At 39.8% G+C, this 17,178-nt stretch overlaps 1 protein-coding gene across 1 annotated transcript; it reads left to right on the forward strand.

Moving 5' to 3' along the window:
* Nucleotides 1–6,943: 6,943 nt before the first annotated feature.
* On the forward strand, nucleotides 6,944–15,207 carry LOC116262525 (subtilisin-like protease SBT5.6). The gene is made up of 10 exons (XM_031641980.2): nucleotides 6,944–7,171; nucleotides 7,450–7,544; nucleotides 7,649–7,746; nucleotides 7,994–8,179; nucleotides 9,014–9,125; nucleotides 11,457–12,021; nucleotides 12,174–12,274; nucleotides 13,060–13,417; nucleotides 13,647–13,860; nucleotides 14,329–15,207. The coding sequence occupies exons 1-10, from the start codon at nucleotides 7,052–7,054 to the stop codon at nucleotides 14,868–14,870; spliced, it is 2,391 nt and encodes a 796-aa protein (XP_031497840.1). The 5' UTR covers nucleotides 6,944–7,051; the 3' UTR covers nucleotides 14,871–15,207.
* Nucleotides 15,208–17,178: the final 1,971 nt, after the last annotated feature.

Raw genomic sequence — 17,178 nt, forward strand, 5'->3', positions numbered from 1 at the left:
CTGCATAAGCGCATGGCTACCATATCTACATCCAGTGGATGAAAAGATTAGCACAGGAGACAGGGTCTCTCTCCCCCACTCTGACACAAGTACAGGCATTCGCATGTCAGCATTCTAATGTTCCACCAAAAATGTTTTCCTACCGTGATTAATTTCTTGGAAACACGCGTAACATCTCGAACCCGCTTTTGCCAATTTCTCTGGCCCCTGGAGCCCTAAACTTTTTCTTTTTTTTTTGTTTTAAGTGGCGTCTATGCGGCCTTCAAAAAGTAAATTAAATCAAGTAAAGAATGAAGATGTGTAATGGCCTGTAACATGTCTGGTGCGATCTGATAGAATGTCCGGTGGTGGGCGATACATTGTGTCGGCTGGACAAGGTGCGACTGCGTGGGTAAAACTGTTCATGACCACTCTAACCGAAAGTAATATTTTTTATTAACCGAAGATTGTCTTTTGACTCTATCTGATCAGGTCACCCACCGACTGATCTAATCTGCTCAACCTTGTCGGCGGCCATCGCCAGAGAGGTCAGGCAAAGATTTAAGGAAATCTTCTAACACTGCCTTTTGTTCATCTCACATCGAGTTCAAGTCATAGATGTCACTTGGTCCTGTAGGTCAGTGTAAAGTCCACTTGAAGCCTACTTGACTTGATGCGCACGCCGTCAGTACTTGGTTCGTCTTCATCCCCGGCGCTTTATAGTTGCCGAAAAATATCAGATTAAAACTCCCAAAAGAAAGGCTTTCGGATTCCATATAAAAACAGATTTGAACTTGCAAAAACAGGACCTCCATTCTCTATTTGTCTACAGATGGCATTAACGCACCCTCGCTCTTCAGCAGTCATGCATGACCTTAGGTGAAGGTTTCATCAAATTTCGGTGAATATTTTTATCTATCTCTTATATATTTCGCTCCTCCTCTCTTCTGGTTGAATATTTGATATTTGTCGACTAGAATCACAAATTGATTGGTAGTTATTCTTGCTGGTTCTCGTTACACACTTTTCGGTTATCTATACTATATTAGGCATCTAAATTTGATATTATGTTTTTTGAAATTTATTTTAAAGAACAAGACTTGTCGATTTGATTTCATCTGTTATTGGGCACCTATTTATAAGTTTTTACATGTTAAACTCTTTTATTTCTTATTTTACAAGTTTTATGAATTGAGAGTCAACTGTCAAGATTTTCTTTCTTTTGTACAAACACTACAGCTAACAAACAAACAAAAAAATTGAACCTTTGGCTCTTGAATTTTCATAAAATCCTATTGTGCTGTGAAAAAGTATGTTTTTTTGTTTTTGTTTTTAGTTTTCAAAGTTGGAGACTATATCTCTATAAATGGTTTCAATTTACAGAAAAATATACATAAGTAGATTTTCATATAATATAGTTTTCCAAATCATTTTTTTATATTTTTAATGATATTATATATTTTAAAATTTTGAACCTTATGCATAAAACATCGTTATCACCATATTACGCATCGTGTCGCTTCATAGGCTCAATGCATCGTTTCACATTAACACACTTAACAACATTGCAGTTAAGTCTCACTCAATTGGCTAACTGACTTTCTAAATTGCCCGAAGACCAAAGAAAAAATTGAGGACGTGCCAAGTTCGGGCAGCCCGTGTACTTCGTATGTTGACCCTCTAATTGTCTCTGGTTTCAATTTATTCAACGGTAGAAATGTCCAGCCGCTGGTTTTTAAGACGAAAACGCTTCTTTTTCTTGTTTTTTTTAAGATATTCTATTTTTCATCAAAGTAATTGACTTTTTTTTTGTTAACAACACATTAAATTTGCACGTCTCTTCATTAAGAGTTAAAGACACAATTAAAGGACTGATGCAATCATTTTTCATAAAATCTGAAAAAAAGAAGAATATCATTTTGCAAAACGAAAATGCATATGTTTTGTTGAAAAAGTATGATTTAAAAGCCGGGTTATGCAAAATTTAGCACTGTTTGTCCAAGCGTTTATTCCAATTTGCTTGAAAGATACACCAAAGCTTAAAAATACGTGTGCATCACTTAATAGGATACAAGGATTATGGTGGGCATGTGCTATACCTGAGACACTTGCTTTTAGAATGGGTTCTTCATCCTTGCTCTCTTTAAGATCACTGCAATTTGAAACTAACGGGGTATGTTCCCCATGTACGTTGAGTTCATAATGCTGTGTCCAATATGGATCGGCCTTTACATCATTTTCCTTCTAGAGAGAACAAAATCCTCAAGAAGTGGGATTCCACTTTACTGCTCACAAAGCAAAGGCGTGGACTTTGATTAGTTGAACTTTCTAATCAGTAAAACTGAGATGAGGCAGGACCATTGAAGATGATGACTAAAAGTTTATAAGGTTGAAACAAGATGCGCGCGTGACTGCCCTTCATTTTCTCCTTTTTCTCTCACCAAAGAAGCATGTCTGCGTTTCTCGAGGCCAAAGAGTTAAAAAGCAGTAAGCTGATAAGCATCTGCTGTCTCATTCATTCCCTTCAAAGTGAGCTTCCTGCAAACACTTTCATGTCCTAATTCTGCCACTCGTTTATGCATCAACACGTCTGCCTTTCGTGGTAGTATGATATACCAATGAGAATCGATCTGTAGTGTAATACTTGAACTACAGGGGTACATACTTGAACTATTTCAAATGGCAAGTCAGATCTGTAACTCAAGCAAAATTTTGCCTTTCCGAAAGTTTTGGATCTGACTTAAGATGAGGCCCACCTTAAATCCATGATCGTAGCGTTGTGCTTCAAATCTCTGGATTTCACGTCAAATGGAGGAGCAGTTTAACTTCAGATTCATGTATTATAAGATGCCAATTGAGTTTAGAAATCCTGTGATCTTTATATCTTTCTAACAAAAGATTCACAATTCACATCCTTCTTGAAAATAAGGAATATTCAGATTTCAGCTCAGATCAAGTGACCAAGCGCCCTGTATATGGGCAAGTGGATTGAACCGAGAGGCACTGCCCTTCTAAAGGGACGTCCATAAAGTTCCTTCCACGCCGTGGATTCGTGGTCCAAGTGTTAATATACCTCGCCCTACTACACGACATGGCCTTGGATGCCCTTCCCATAAAAAGCTGACAAAAGGGGCTCCATTTTGCACCCGGAAAAGTTCCTAAAAGTTAGCAACCTCTCACAGCTGACCCATGCTGATGCACCTTCATTTTTCGTCATCTTCGTCATCACTATTGCATGATTAGACTTTCTTCTGGATACATGGTGAGCCTTTAACATCAAGAAAAAGCATGAGGTGCCACCAGAAGAGGAGACTGATATACTTTGTTGGGTGCTCCCCTGTGGTTTACATGAGCTACCGTCTTTTCTGGTTTCTGCGTTTTAGCCAAGAGGCATGCTGTTGTCCAGTGAAACAGATCAGATGATCTGTTCACGGAATGAGTCTGAGGAGCTTACGAGTTATTTTTTTTATTTAATTTTGGGTAGGCATGCAATCTTATGTATCAACAAATATGAAAAGTTACAATGTCCACTGAGACCTGTTTGATCGAATATATGCTGATCGGTACATGATACTACGTTAAAAATTAAGCACTATTTTGCAGGAGTCAACATTTGCGCCATCCTATGTGTGAGCTTTTGAATTTGAGCAATAGAAACATCTAACATGGTTTATAGGTGTCATCCATGGCATCATCTTTTTGGATCCCCGAGTTCTCTAAAAAGGGAAAAAGCAAAAGAGAAGAAAACAAGGACGACGCCTCCTGGTTGCTTGAGTTTCTCGCATAAGCACTGGAATTCATGTGGACCAGAAGATAAGGTGAATGCGACTCAGCCTTATAGCCGAAGCATATCCAACATTTAGGCCAAAGCCTACACTGCAAGCAAACAAAAGTAGTCTATGTTCCTCTTAGCGATTGTCGATCTGAAATGTTAACCAAGAGAACAATCCATGGATCTCAGTGTCAATGGAAATGGATTGTTCATATCATATGTAGACGACTGGGCAGTCGTTCAAAACGGCGGTCGAGCTTATTTTATGCCGCATTTTCAGGATATGACAGATGCAGCGAAAATGTTGTGCATCTTTTCTACGACCTATAAGTACGTTCCAACTTGGGAAAAAGAAAAATAATGCCACACTTCAATATTTAAAAATTATTATTTTTTTCCTTTCGAAGACAAACTGCCATTTCTGTGTCTTCTAATAAATTTGTTAATTAACCGAAGTTAAAGTTTTCGTATAATCCATCAAGGAGGAATAATTTGTAGCGTAACTTGAAGTCTAATTCAAACAAAGAAGATCAAAATTTCAAACTTTTCTGCATTCGTTTTGTTGAAGTCAATCATCAGAAGATAGATCTGACCTAACGAATGCAGTGGGCAATGGACATTGATTTAGTCGTAATCAGGGGTACTATTATGCAGACAATCCAAATCCAACACACACACACACACACACACACACACACACACACACACATATATATATATATATATATATAACCACAAAGTTGTATTATTGGAATGATCAAACTGTAAAATTGAATAGGCAGAACGTGATTTACTTGATACAAATGATGTATTCAGATCATGGACTTCGGAAATAAAAATATAAATTTTCAAGCCTTAAACATTAGGGCATTGTACGCCATTGTCTTTCAAAATTTTAACAGTGACTTATTTGATTTAAAACCTGTATGTTATTGAAAAAATTAATTGAAAAAAAAAACATGCCTGTCGTTTCTGGGAAACATTTTGTAAGTGGATGTAGGCGGAGGACCCTATGGCGATTGCATAGTGCAGCGATTGAGTGTCTTCTTCTCCCCATTTAGCTCCTGGACATACTTACAAGGTGCAGTCATCATTTTCTTCAGTGTCATGCACATGGTATCTCACATTTCTTATTTACTTTGATCAGGACACCAGGATTTGATTCACAAGATTTCCGTATGAGACGGATGGTTTCATATCCCTGAATCCTCCGCCTGCCATTTGTAGTCACAGATTCATATCTTTAGAGCCGATTTTCGTCTGAGCGTTCACAAATTAAAACTCCAAAAAATAATTGGGTGCACATTCTTGTTGTCTGTTATGCCTTGATCTTTTGCTAATGGGCCCAAGAATCATGAGTAGTTGCAAGAGTTTAGCAATCACAGGATGTACAAGAAAGCTTGCCAACAGTCACATTGGGGAGTCCGTAGTGCCTTTACGACATCTACTGGTGCCCAAGATAGGAAGGTTCTCCGAGAAAATTGCTAATTGGAGATTCTCCATCTCCACAGAGCAGCCGCAGTCACTACTGTCATGAATTTTAAAAGGAATCTGCATCCAACGATGGGTCTTAGAACAAGCCGCATTTGGTGCGTCTGCATGGGATTGGACTGGTTCGATCTGCAATATACAAATGCATCATTCTCGGTTCAGCACCCATTTAGCCTGCCATACCTATTCACATCTTTTCCAGGCGAGCCAGGAGAACTTGATCTCAGTGGGTGAAAGTCTAAGCTCTCTCCTTTTCCTTGCCTCCAAAATCATCTTCAATTCGATACCCCTGTCCTTAATTTATAGTATGAAGTTTTCAAATAAAAGGATCTTTTAACTCCAAAAGCATAGTTGGCTGGAATTGGCTTGGAAAGTGCTTGAGTAAGCTCAGGTCGCTACAAAACTTGGCGACAAGTTTTAAAAATCGACCAAATCAATGAGTCATCTCACTGACTCGATGACCCGGCCATGAGCCGATCAATTCATGGATTTACCAACTCTGCCCAAAAGGCTGCATTTAAATGAGTGTTGAATGCAAGAGTCTTTTGGTTGCTTCCAAACACAGCATGAGAACTTGGCGATACAGGTTACGGGATTCGAAGATAACAAAAAATTTGGACATTATTTAAATTTCTCTGTTTTGTATTCGTGAACTGGGGAGACCAAACCCAACGTATAAGTGTGGAAATTCTGATACGAGAACTTTTCATTCAATAGAAAGGCTGCATTCTTTTAATTCTTTAGACTTCCAAACAATTGGAACAACATGGTTTTTGGTAATCCAGAACATGGTTTGTTTATGAAATTCAATACCCAGGCTTTTGTTATAGTGAATTTGTACAATGTTATACTTAGTTACGGTTAGGCAAAGAATTGGATTTTTGGATCCTAAATACATTTTCCTTCTCGCATCCAAACAAACGTGTTTGGGACAAAATAAGCAGCACATGCACGGCTCTTTAATTCATTTGTTCATTCTTTCAAGCTATTGATAATAAGCTGAGGACAGGAATAGACGCTAACAGATTACCCGTAGTCAAGATGTCCAAAGAAACCATTCTTAATTAGACTTTCTCCTAATTATGAGTCAACTTCAAAATGTGATCCATCACAACTTGGTCAAGAGATCAACGATAGCTAAGAATAATTTGTATAAGAAAAATAATAACATGCGTTGACACTGATAAAAACAATAATATTTCCCTCCCCTCTTGTTTTAGTTAAATCTTTAATGCTCAAAGAAGCCATTAGTAAACAAAGAATATTAGCCGCCACCGGCTTATTTGAGGGTGCCGAACAGAAACATGAATTTTCGAAACTTCCAAAGGGATAGATTTGATTAATCAACTCGGCTCGGCCTATTCCGCCCTTGAAGCAGTAAAAAAGTGCAAATGTTTTATATATATATAGAATAAAACGAAAAAAGATAAAAAATATTTAATAATAAAAAAATGTGCATGATGCATGGCACTACTAAATTGATTAATATAAGTTATTAACATGTCCAAGTGGAAGTCTTTTTTCTGCCTCTTGCCCCAAGATCTGTGCAGGTGGTGGAAATTCTCATGGGAGCATTATTTTCTCACGGGTTTTGAACTGGAGATGTGCCTCCAACGTGTACCAAGCCATTTGAACTATGTCCCTTTGAGCCTAATATAGGCTATTCAAATCGGCAGATAAAACTTTTCTCTATAAAACTTTTTCGTTTCACAACTTTAGGGGAAGATTGGCGGTACCACCGATCAGATATCTATAAAGAAGGACGCTCTCCACCCATTTTCTTTCTTGTGCATCTTATCTTGCAGCATCATGGAGGTGATGCAGAGACGACGAGCCTTCTCTCTCTTCCTTCAACGATTTACTCTCGCTTTTCTTGCCTTTTTCCTGTTCATGGGTTTCGGCCAATCAGTTGAAGCTAACAAGCACAAGGTAAATGTGGGTGACTTTTTATCTTAACTTTTTACCTTTACCTGAGTTACCACTTTCTTCTCCCATCTGTCAGAAGCGAAAGCAACCTTTGTCATCTTACTCCGGTGGGGGTTTGTTCAGTCATTTGTGTGGTTTTGATTCTGAACACGCAAAAACTCATGGCGGGTACTGCTCTCCATGCTTGAGCAACCTGCTTTCGTATCTTTTCAAACAGATTATTCTCCTCTTCAAGAGCTTAGCTATTGCTGTTGTTGAGGGTAAAATACTGCTTTCTTCAGGTTTACATTGTGTATCGTGGGCATCATAATGGACTAAAAACTGTAGATGAGATCAGGAAAGTACACCATTCCCTTCTTCTTTCGGTGAAAGAAAGGTATATCTAATTTAATTGATTGTCTGAGCTGCCTTTTATCTGCTTAGTTCCATGACTGCGGGGATTCATTAAGATCTCTTTCTCTCTTGTCTCGTAAATTTCAGTGAAGAAGAGGCAAGGAGCTCCCTGATTTATAGCTACAAGCACAGTATTGATGGCTTTGCTGCCCTTCTCACGCCAGATGAGGCCACTCGACTCTCAGGCATGTTCCTTAACTTCCTCCCCTTGAGATGAACTTAGAATAAGCAGTAAGTAGATTTATGAAAAGGAAAAAGTACTTGCGGTTGAGACAAATCATTAATGCATTTCCGAAGTCCATTACATATGAAAAACTTTGGCAATAGAATGACAGAATTTAAAGTGGATTTAAGATCCTCAACTTGGCCACTCTTACATCTTCAATGTTGCTTTATTTGATATATAGAGTGCGTTTATTTGTTGTAAAACAGAGATTGAGGACGTGGTCTCAACCTTCCCAAGCCAAGCAAGGAGCATGCACACAACAAGGTCGTGGAATTTCTTGGCAGGCGAGGAAAGCTTCAGTGACGTCGACGCTGATCATGAGTGGACGAGCAGCAGTTTGCTCAAGGAAGCCAGAGACGGGGAGGACATCATTGTTGGGCTTCTGGATTCTGGTTCGCTTCTATTTTCATTCTATGATTTCACTCATGGAGAGAGAGAGGGAGAGCTAGAGAGAGAGAGAGAGAGAGAGAGAGGTGGTTTTTTATTGATCAGAAAAGAAAAGGGATATGAGTTAATTTGAGTTTTTTTTTAGGTATAAAAGATCACATTTGGAGGCTGTGATCCTCCTTGAGTTACTTTAGTTCATGACCTTGATTTTGTTAAATCACGAGCCACAAATTTCGCCAACTGCTGTGATTTGGTTGTAAATAAGGGACGCGTCAACGTTTGCCCGACAAAGAGAACTGCAAGATCTTGCGCTTCTTCTTCTTCTTCTTTGTCTCACATTTTATTCAAATGGACGAAAACGGTTTCACTGATTTCAGGACAAGTTGTCTGCTTGGTGTTCTTGTTGACCTGAATATTTGTAAAGAATGGGATCGTCTTCCTGATACTCTGTAATAGAGCTGTTAGATTAAGATCCCTTCTTTGATTTTTCTTTGTTTGATTCTTTCATTTCTTGTTAATGGCAATTCCAGGAGGACGCTACTCCCAGCAGATCTGAATCTGAACGTAGTAAGATAGTCAATTAAATAAAATGATGCCAAAAAAGAAAAATTAGCATTCTCAGTAAGATTCCATAAGAATTTGCGTTTCCAGTATCCACAAAAGTAAATATACATTTTTCTTCGTTTAATTTTTATTTTCCCCTTACTGCGAAAACCAAATTGTGTAAGCACTTCTTTGAACAGATTTACTAAAGAAAACCACTGATTTTTTTGAAAGTTGACTACCACATTTGGACCGCGCCAGTGTCCTTATTTAGCAATCTTTATCCTCTTTTGAAGGTATATGGCCAGAATCAAAAAGCTTCAACGACGAGGGAATGAAACCAATTCCTAAGAGATGGAAAGGAATCTGCCAGGAAGGAGACGCTTTCAATTCCTCTCAATGCAATAGGTACATATATGATTCCTCATAACCACTATCAGTTTTCCTTTTTTCTCAAAATGAAATACAACTATTCACTTTCAAAATGGTCGTGGAAAATGCACCCATATGTCTTTTTCTTCAATACTTCCAAATACAAGTTGATGAAGGAGCTGACCTAATTTTGAATCTAAGGCTCTCTTCCCTACCTCTTAGGAGGTAATTATTAATTAGTTTCTATAATAATGTTTCCCACGGTAGTCATTATATTTTCGCAGTTCAGATGGTCTTACTTTATTTGTCTTCTTCACATCTATTTATAGGTTTAGATAACATGATCGTTATAAATTTTTCAGCAAGGATTAGAACTACGAGTTCCTTTTCGTTTCAATTTTTTTCCTGTTATTTTCTGTTTTCTTGGATAACTTTATTTGGGGTTTCAGCAAAGTAGATACTTAGTTTCTCGGGCAATGGGTTTTGAATTTGTGTCACAAGAAATGAACTAAACAGGCAGTGCGTTACGTTATCATCCCTGCAAAATGACAAAGAGTTATCAAACACATAAAACAAACCTCGTTGGCTCGTTCCGCTTCTCAGGCAGACAAGAATATCAATTGCCAGTGATAATTGTCCACGTCTAGTCACAGCTAGCCCTAACCCCTCCCTTTCTTCCTTGCTAACTGCTAAAAAACAGCCATGAGTTGAAACGCAGCTTCAGTGAATGGCCCGAGTTGAAAGTAGGAACCCGAAAGTCAGCAGATTGATTCTATTACAGCGGTGCAGTTGGAGAGAAACCTAGCTAACCACTCCTTAACCCGAGGTCCTCAAACGTAAGTTGGAGAGGGGAAGGCTACTCACTCACGTGAAGAAACTGGCTAGTTCAGGAAATTGCAGGCGGTGCAAGGATAACCACAACATTCTGCCATGAGTGGTAAAGAAACGAAGAAAGAAAGGTAACTCTTAACAACTGCTTCATAATGTTTAAAAAAAAAAGGCACATGAGGGCAAAGAATACGTTCGGATAAGGTATGGTTGCGGGACCATGATCAGTGAACTGTGGCGTGTTCATTCCTCTGCTGCAGAAATATGAAGATTCCTGTGGTTGAAGAATGACGAGATGGTTTTGGGGCAGATATTGTATACTGGGTATGCATTGTTTTAGTATGTAGATCACGTGGGTTACCATATTATTATATCATTTGGTGTGTCAAAGCAACTTAGGTTAGAAAGATAATCCCACAACTCTAATTTTTAAATTAATTTAAATGTTTATGTTGATAAAATGGTTTAGTTCAAGTCAATTTTTAAAAAGATTGGACTGCTCATAAAAACTTATTTAAACTGTACTGACTTAAGTTTGCGTTTCTCACTAAGCTAGAAGTAACATCAGTTACAAGATTAGATTACATAAAGGAACAGTTATGCCAATTTTTTAGGCACAGTATATATACTTTGGCACTCGACCCAAGCAATATGTTCTCCTGAATGGTGACGGCACATATGGATATGGGCTGGTCGGCAATTACCCATCTACGCCCCATCAATTTGCTTATTTCTACGTTGATACCTCATGGCTATTTTATTATTTACATATGGACTCCTCTTTAAAAGAAATTTTAAGCATCAACAATGTCATCGGTCAACTAGATATTTTTTGCTCCACCACTGATTCTCCTGTATCTCCTTTGGAACACAAGACTGAGTACCGTAATTAGGCAAAGCACTTTGGAACTCAATCGAGTAATTAAACTATCAAATCACGTGGATTTTGTTACCAAAAGGCGTAGGATGGGTTCATAAAGGCAAAACAAACTTAGATTCAAGCATGATGAATATCTTTGCACATGAGGGACATACATACATACATGCAAACTCCTATAAATGGAGGCAATGGAAATTAATATGCATGTTCGTATTTTTCTCAAGGGTAAAGAAGATTAATTATGAACCACTAGCATGGGTCTCCCTAAACTCACAACCTAACTCCATCGCCCTTAGAAAAGAAGTTACCACATTAACACAAAGTAAACGTCACAAGTGGACCCGTGACATGAGCACAACTACAACAGAAGACTCCAAGGGTTTTCAATGCAAAGTTGGTCTTCAACATTGAGTTGGGGAACATAGGGCCACTCTTAATTTGGTAGTAAGTGGTACAAGAAATTGATAAAAAAAAAAAAGCAAGTAAAAATGTTGTCAAATGGTTAAAAAATTAAAAATTTATCTTGCATTGTAAACCATTAAAAATGGTTCTTGTAAATTTTACCATCCAACAATATCCGGCGACCATGAACGCACCCCAGAGGGAGAACCTTTCTTCTTCCGTGCTATGTGCCTCACGGTTTTTGTTTGTCTCACCAGGAAGTTGATCGGTGCTAGATACTACCTCAAAGCCTACGAGGCTCAATATGGCAAACTGAACACCACCTCTGAGTACAGGTCACCAAGAGACCACGACGGCCATGGCACCCACACCGCCTCCACGGTTGGCGGCCGGGCAGTCCACAACATCTCCGCCCTCGGCGGGTTTGCCCACGGCTCTGCCTCCGGCGGTGTCCCTCTTGTTAGGCTCGCAATGTACAAGGTATGCTGGCCGATCCCCGGCGGCGACCTGGCATTGGAGAACACGTGCACTGAGGCAGATATGCTTGCAGCCATGGATGACGCGATCGGCGACGGAGTTGATGTGTTCAGCATATCCATTGGCACCACCGGCGATCAGCCGTCGTATGCCAGCGACGGAATAGCTATAGGCTCGCTGCATGCACTGAAGCACAACATTGTGGTGGCGTGCAGCGCCGGGAACTCTGGCCCGAAGCCGGCGACCGCGTCCAATCTTGCACCATGGATCATCACTGTGGCTGCTAGCAGCATCGACAGAAGTTTCGAGTCGCCTGTTGTTCTTGGAAACGGCTCAGAAGTTCAGGTAAAAACTTTAGAACAGTCTCTGGGCTTTTCCAACAATATCTATGCGTATGTGTACTTACTTTACCGAAGTTAATGTTGTTTTCTAAGAGGGTGTCAGAGTAGTGGAGAAATTTCGTCCCTTGGTTCTTTAATTTCTTCTTGTTTTTGCAGGGCCAGACGGTGACGCCATACAAGCTAGAAGACAGGTTCTACCCTCTGGTTTATGCCGGAGACGTTTCCATCCCTGGAACCCCTAAAAACATCACGGGCGGGTACTGCTTCTTCCTTGTGGTTTAAATTAGAGGATCTTTATACATCTTCATATGTGCATTATAGATCCAAGATTCTTTCCTTCCTTCTCTCTCTCTCCCTCTCCCAAGGTTTGAAAATATCCCTCCAAGGCTGATGGGACCTATTGCCACTGCTAAAGCACATGGCTGTGTCATATAAGGGAGCCAAAGGACGGTATCTCCTGTGTACAGAGAGTGAGTTGAGTGTAGGTTGCTTGGTGCATACAACACATATAGGCAAAAAAAGGGCTGGGAGGTGGAACATTTTGGAAATTATTTAAAAAGAGATAACTTTTTTCCATTTTCTTTTTATCCCTACAAAAAGTTCTTTTTTATTAAATAGGGGCATTTTGTCATTAATTATACACGCACACTAAAATTTCATGCACTAGTATGACATACGTAACCTACTTTGTTGGGTATATGAAGTAAATTCAAGAAGTTTTTATTGCTGCTTCTACAATATTTAGGGCTGCCCTGTCCATGGGATCCGCAGCTGTTTTCAGGACCTGGGTGGGCAACGGAACTCTTTTTTCAAAACTTCTATGAAGTTTTTCATCAACGTAAAATCGGGCATAGACTAGCTGGATGCAGATTCAGTTTTAAATAATACCATATGATACCAAATCTCAGTCCAAGTCCAATCCGGACAAATTTGGTAGTGAGTTCAGTCAAGGCTTGGATTTCCACCCTCAGATGACCACCAGAATGCTGTTTTGAGAAGTGAATAATCTTCCAAAACTGAAGGTGCTTTTTGATGCGTACAGGCAATGCCTTACTGGTTCCCTAGATCCCTCAAAGGTGAAAGGTAAGATAGTGTTTTGCCTGAGGGGGAAGGAAGCTAGAGTCTCGAAAGGGTTGGAGGTGCGCCGAGCCGGTGGAGCAGCCGTGATCCTAGGCAACATTAAGTTGAATGGGGCTGAGATATCTGTAGATGCATACGTTCTCCCCGGGACAGCCGTAGTTTACAAAGATACAAAAGCTATACTTAAGTACATCAAATCAAGCAAGAACCCAGTGGCCAAGATTATGCCGGCCAAAACGATCCTAGATGTCAAACCAGCTCCGGTCATGGCTGCATTCTCATCTGTCGGACCAAATTCAGTTGAACCTAACATTCTCAAGGTACGTGTACTACATTAATTCTAATCAACCCCATAAAGTATGAAAATTTTTAGTCTCATGTATTGTGCTGTTAATCTGTTGTGTTGGTTTATTTTTTACTGTTCCTTCGTTTCCTGCACTAGATTATGCTCAATTTTTTGGATCGTGTAACTAATTTGTGGTTGTAAGCCAAAATCTTCACATCTTTTTTTGTTTTTCCCTTCTCTATTTGGGGCCTCTTGTTTAACAGCCGGATATTACTGCTCCTGGACTCAACATTTTAGCTGCATGGAGTGAATCATCCCCTCCAACAAAGCTCCCATCTGATCGAAGAAGGGTCAAGTATAACATAATTTCTGGGACTTCCATGTCCTGTCCTCATGTAGCAGCGGTAGCTGCACTTCTGAAGGCTATGCATCCTCAATGGAGCTCTGCTGCTGTAAGGTCTGCCATCATGACCACAGGTAATTAGTCTTCTCCCCCACTTACTTAGTTTCTTGATTGCAAGGTAAACAACAGGAATGAAGCAGGAGGTGATTCATGTAGCACTTTATCCTATCTAGAAGCTGATGGCGGCACTAGGAATGTTCATGCAACCATTCATTGATTTCAGAAACAAGAGTCCGCAGAGTTTTAAAGAAGAGAAAAATGAACTTCCATCCCTTTATCCCTCATAGTTTTATGATGGAAGGTTACTTGGTTTACCTTTAAAAGCCTACTCAACCTCCATACCGGAGCTTGGCCAAGTAGACAAGCACCTTTTCTTCACTCTAGCTTCATGACAGTCAGAAAGAAGTGGGTTACAGAGGGTGAGCTATAGTGCGAGAAACTCAGTAGAGGATTCAGTTTTACTGTTGGCAACAATATTTATTCTGAAAGTTTAGCAGAGTTCACTGATCACAACCGTGTTACTTATCCTGTCTCCTTTGCAGCTAAATCGACCAACAACCTGGGTCTACCCTTGACCAGTACTGGATCGGCCGGCAATGCCAACCCATTCAACTATGGCTCTGGCCACCTGAATCCAATGGATGCAGCAGATCCTGGTCTCGTATATGATGCTTCATATGAAGACTACCTCCTCTTCCTCTGCAGCTCAGGAGCGCAAATTGACAGTTCATTCAAGTGCCCGGTGAAATCACCTAGGCCGTATGAGCTAAACTACCCGTCGGTAGCCATTTCTGCCCTCAATGAGACAACAATTGTGACAAGAACTGTAACAAACGTTGGAATCACTGGTAAGGTCACCTACAATGCCAGTGTTATCCCACCATCCGGTGTTAGTGTCAAAATTCATCCAAGAAAACTCCATTTTCGTGCCGTCGGTGAGAAAAGGAGCTTTACTGTAACATTCAAGGTCACCGGACATGGTAGAAGCAGTGGCATGAAGAAAGGGGATTATGTTTTTGGGTCATACACTTGGAGCGACGGCACACACAGGGTCAGAAGCCCCATTGTAGCTTCACTAGCATAGTATGTAGTACCCTTTAAGATGTGAACCAAGGCAACAATAAGATTGCATATGTGGGTTTTCTCACATACTGATTCAGCTTATGTAGAGACTGTGGTCTTTATAGAATGATTTGAAAGTGTAGATAGACAGAATCATGTTGTCTACTGGTGATTTGCAAGAAAAGAAGGAAGCGCTTGCTAAAAGTTGCCAGTATTATGTTAGACATGGTTCTTCAATTGCATGGTTCTTCAATTGTACCGTGCTTTGTGGGTTTTCTGTTTCTCCTTTTCCTTTCTCCTTGTTTCTGTCCTTTCTTTTGAATTCATTTCTGTGTTCATGCAGTTTTTACCGTGCTCCAGAGATCTTGCCAAGTTTCTCCTGTTGCCTTTTTCTTTGTGCCTCTGAAGATCCATTTCAAAACCAAAAACCAGACTTTAAATTAATGCTGACACAACAATGCTGCTGGAACTTTCAAGCAATTCATGTTGGTAGTTCCAGTAGGATCGTGCAATTGGCTCTTCTTCTATGTGCTTTACCTGTCAGATTAGACGGTCCCAAGTTAAAGTTTGAATCAATTGTGCACTTACTGCGTAATTCATTTTTTGGGTAGATAACATCAGGCGCAGTCCTGTTCACCATGATTCACGCAAGTCCAAGTCTCTTAATCAACATTCCTCGTCCCATTCTCGACTCTCGCCAAAGTCAAGCTTAGAAATTTTTTTCTTGGAAACCTTTTCTTTCTTTGTTTGATCATGTCAATAGCATATTATGAGATATTCTTCATCTCTTTGATTTGCCGAGCTTATCCATTCATCAACTAACAAATATCTAGCCCCAAGGCTGTCGCTTTCTCTAGTAAAGACACACGATTGCTGCACACGGCGAGAAGGCCAAACCCTTACACAAGTGAGTTTTTCATTGTCCAGGTTGCCTTGCTTCCCCCACTGAAAAGTGGAAGAAAAGGACCTCTGGATCCATCTCCATCACATACCTCTGCAAGCCTTCTCTTGACTAACGAAACTCTTCAATGCAGAATTTGAGTAGCTGGCCTACCAGTCCTATCTACGTGATCAAGTCGACGAAACGACGGGAGTTCAAGATCTACAAGAAACCGCTAAAAGATTACATTGAATGTGTACAGATGAGCAGTTGGCAGGTAAGAAAGACGTCAAAAGATGTATCAGGTAATGCATTTAATGCAAAACTACCAAGAGAAAGTAAGGATGCAAATGGTTCGCATCTGAAAGAATTAAGATGAGGCCCCGACTTTGCGATGGGGCTCCTTGAAAGTTGGGCTTCTAAGGTCTATTGCAGGCATTTGATAAGAAAAACATTGTATTTTTTTCGAACATATAATCATGATTCAAGAAAAATATGTGTTGTAAAACATGTTGCAATTACGAACATTTTTAGATTCAGCAGTCAAACACTGGATATAATCAGATAGCATATTTTCTAAAATAAGAACAAAATGTTCTTAGAACAAGTGTTGTAAAACTAATATTTCCAGAACAGAATGTTTTTCTTATCAAGTGCTTTCTATGGGTGATTACCTGGTCCTCACTCCTACATGATTCAAAAACTAAACCGGAACCAATACTGAGTCACACAGCTCACCGGATATAGGTAGGGGTGCACGAGGTGCTTAGTCCACTTGATTAAGCGCTTTGGTTTAAGATCCTCACGTAAGTTTGATTCTCAAGGTGCATTAAATATTTTTGCTGTAATTTCGTAGATCGCTTGTTCAAGAGTACTCCTACACTTGATTACATCCATTTTAATCAGATCTGGTAAAAAGGAATCCCGATCTGATTACTATTCAAATTTGGGTCGAGTGGTGAATCTGATAAAGTTCAACCTGTTTACATATTAATGTTGTTAGATCCCAATTTCGTCCAATCTAGATTTTGGTTTTGAAAAACATTCGTGTCTGAATCAGAACCCAACTGCTATAACCCCTTAAGTGGAATTGGTAAAGATTGAATACCGCTCAACATTTTGAGTGAGAAAGAGGTTAACAACCTACCACCTAGAAAAAAAAGGCCTGAATACTGCCAATTCCTCCTACCTTCTTAGTCTTAGGCTACATCAACAGCAATGCACATTTCAATTTAGGTATTGCACTTCACCATTTAAGAGACAGAAGTATAGTACCCACTAGAATCGAACTATGAACCTGGCTTTTCAGGTGCCCCTAACCCGACCAACTACACTATGCTACACCCCGTGGATCCACTCAAATTTCAACAGTTTACATTTTTAGTAGTGATTATGTGAGTTTGTGGGTGTGCACGGACATTCACATGAGCAAACAAAAACGTAGGCAACG

Source organism: Nymphaea colorata, chromosome 1 (genome assembly GCF_008831285.2).
Source record: "Nymphaea colorata isolate Beijing-Zhang1983 chromosome 1, ASM883128v2, whole genome shotgun sequence".
NCBI classification, from domain to species: Eukaryota; Viridiplantae; Streptophyta; class Magnoliopsida; order Nymphaeales; family Nymphaeaceae; genus Nymphaea; species Nymphaea colorata.

Excerpts from the sequence above, each read along its gene's own strand:
- LOC116262525 (XM_031641980.2), top strand. The coding sequence starts at position 7,052 with ATGGAGGTGATGCAGAGACGACGAGCCTTCTCTCTCTTCCTTCAACGA. Across the intron at positions 7,747-7,993 it reads TGAGGCCACTCGACTCTCAG|AGATTGAGGACGTGGTCTCA; the intron begins GCATGTTCCTTA and ends GTTGTAAAACAG. Across the intron at positions 8,180-9,013 it reads TGTTGGGCTTCTGGATTCTG|GTATATGGCCAGAATCAAAA; the intron begins GTTCGCTTCTAT and ends CCTCTTTTGAAG.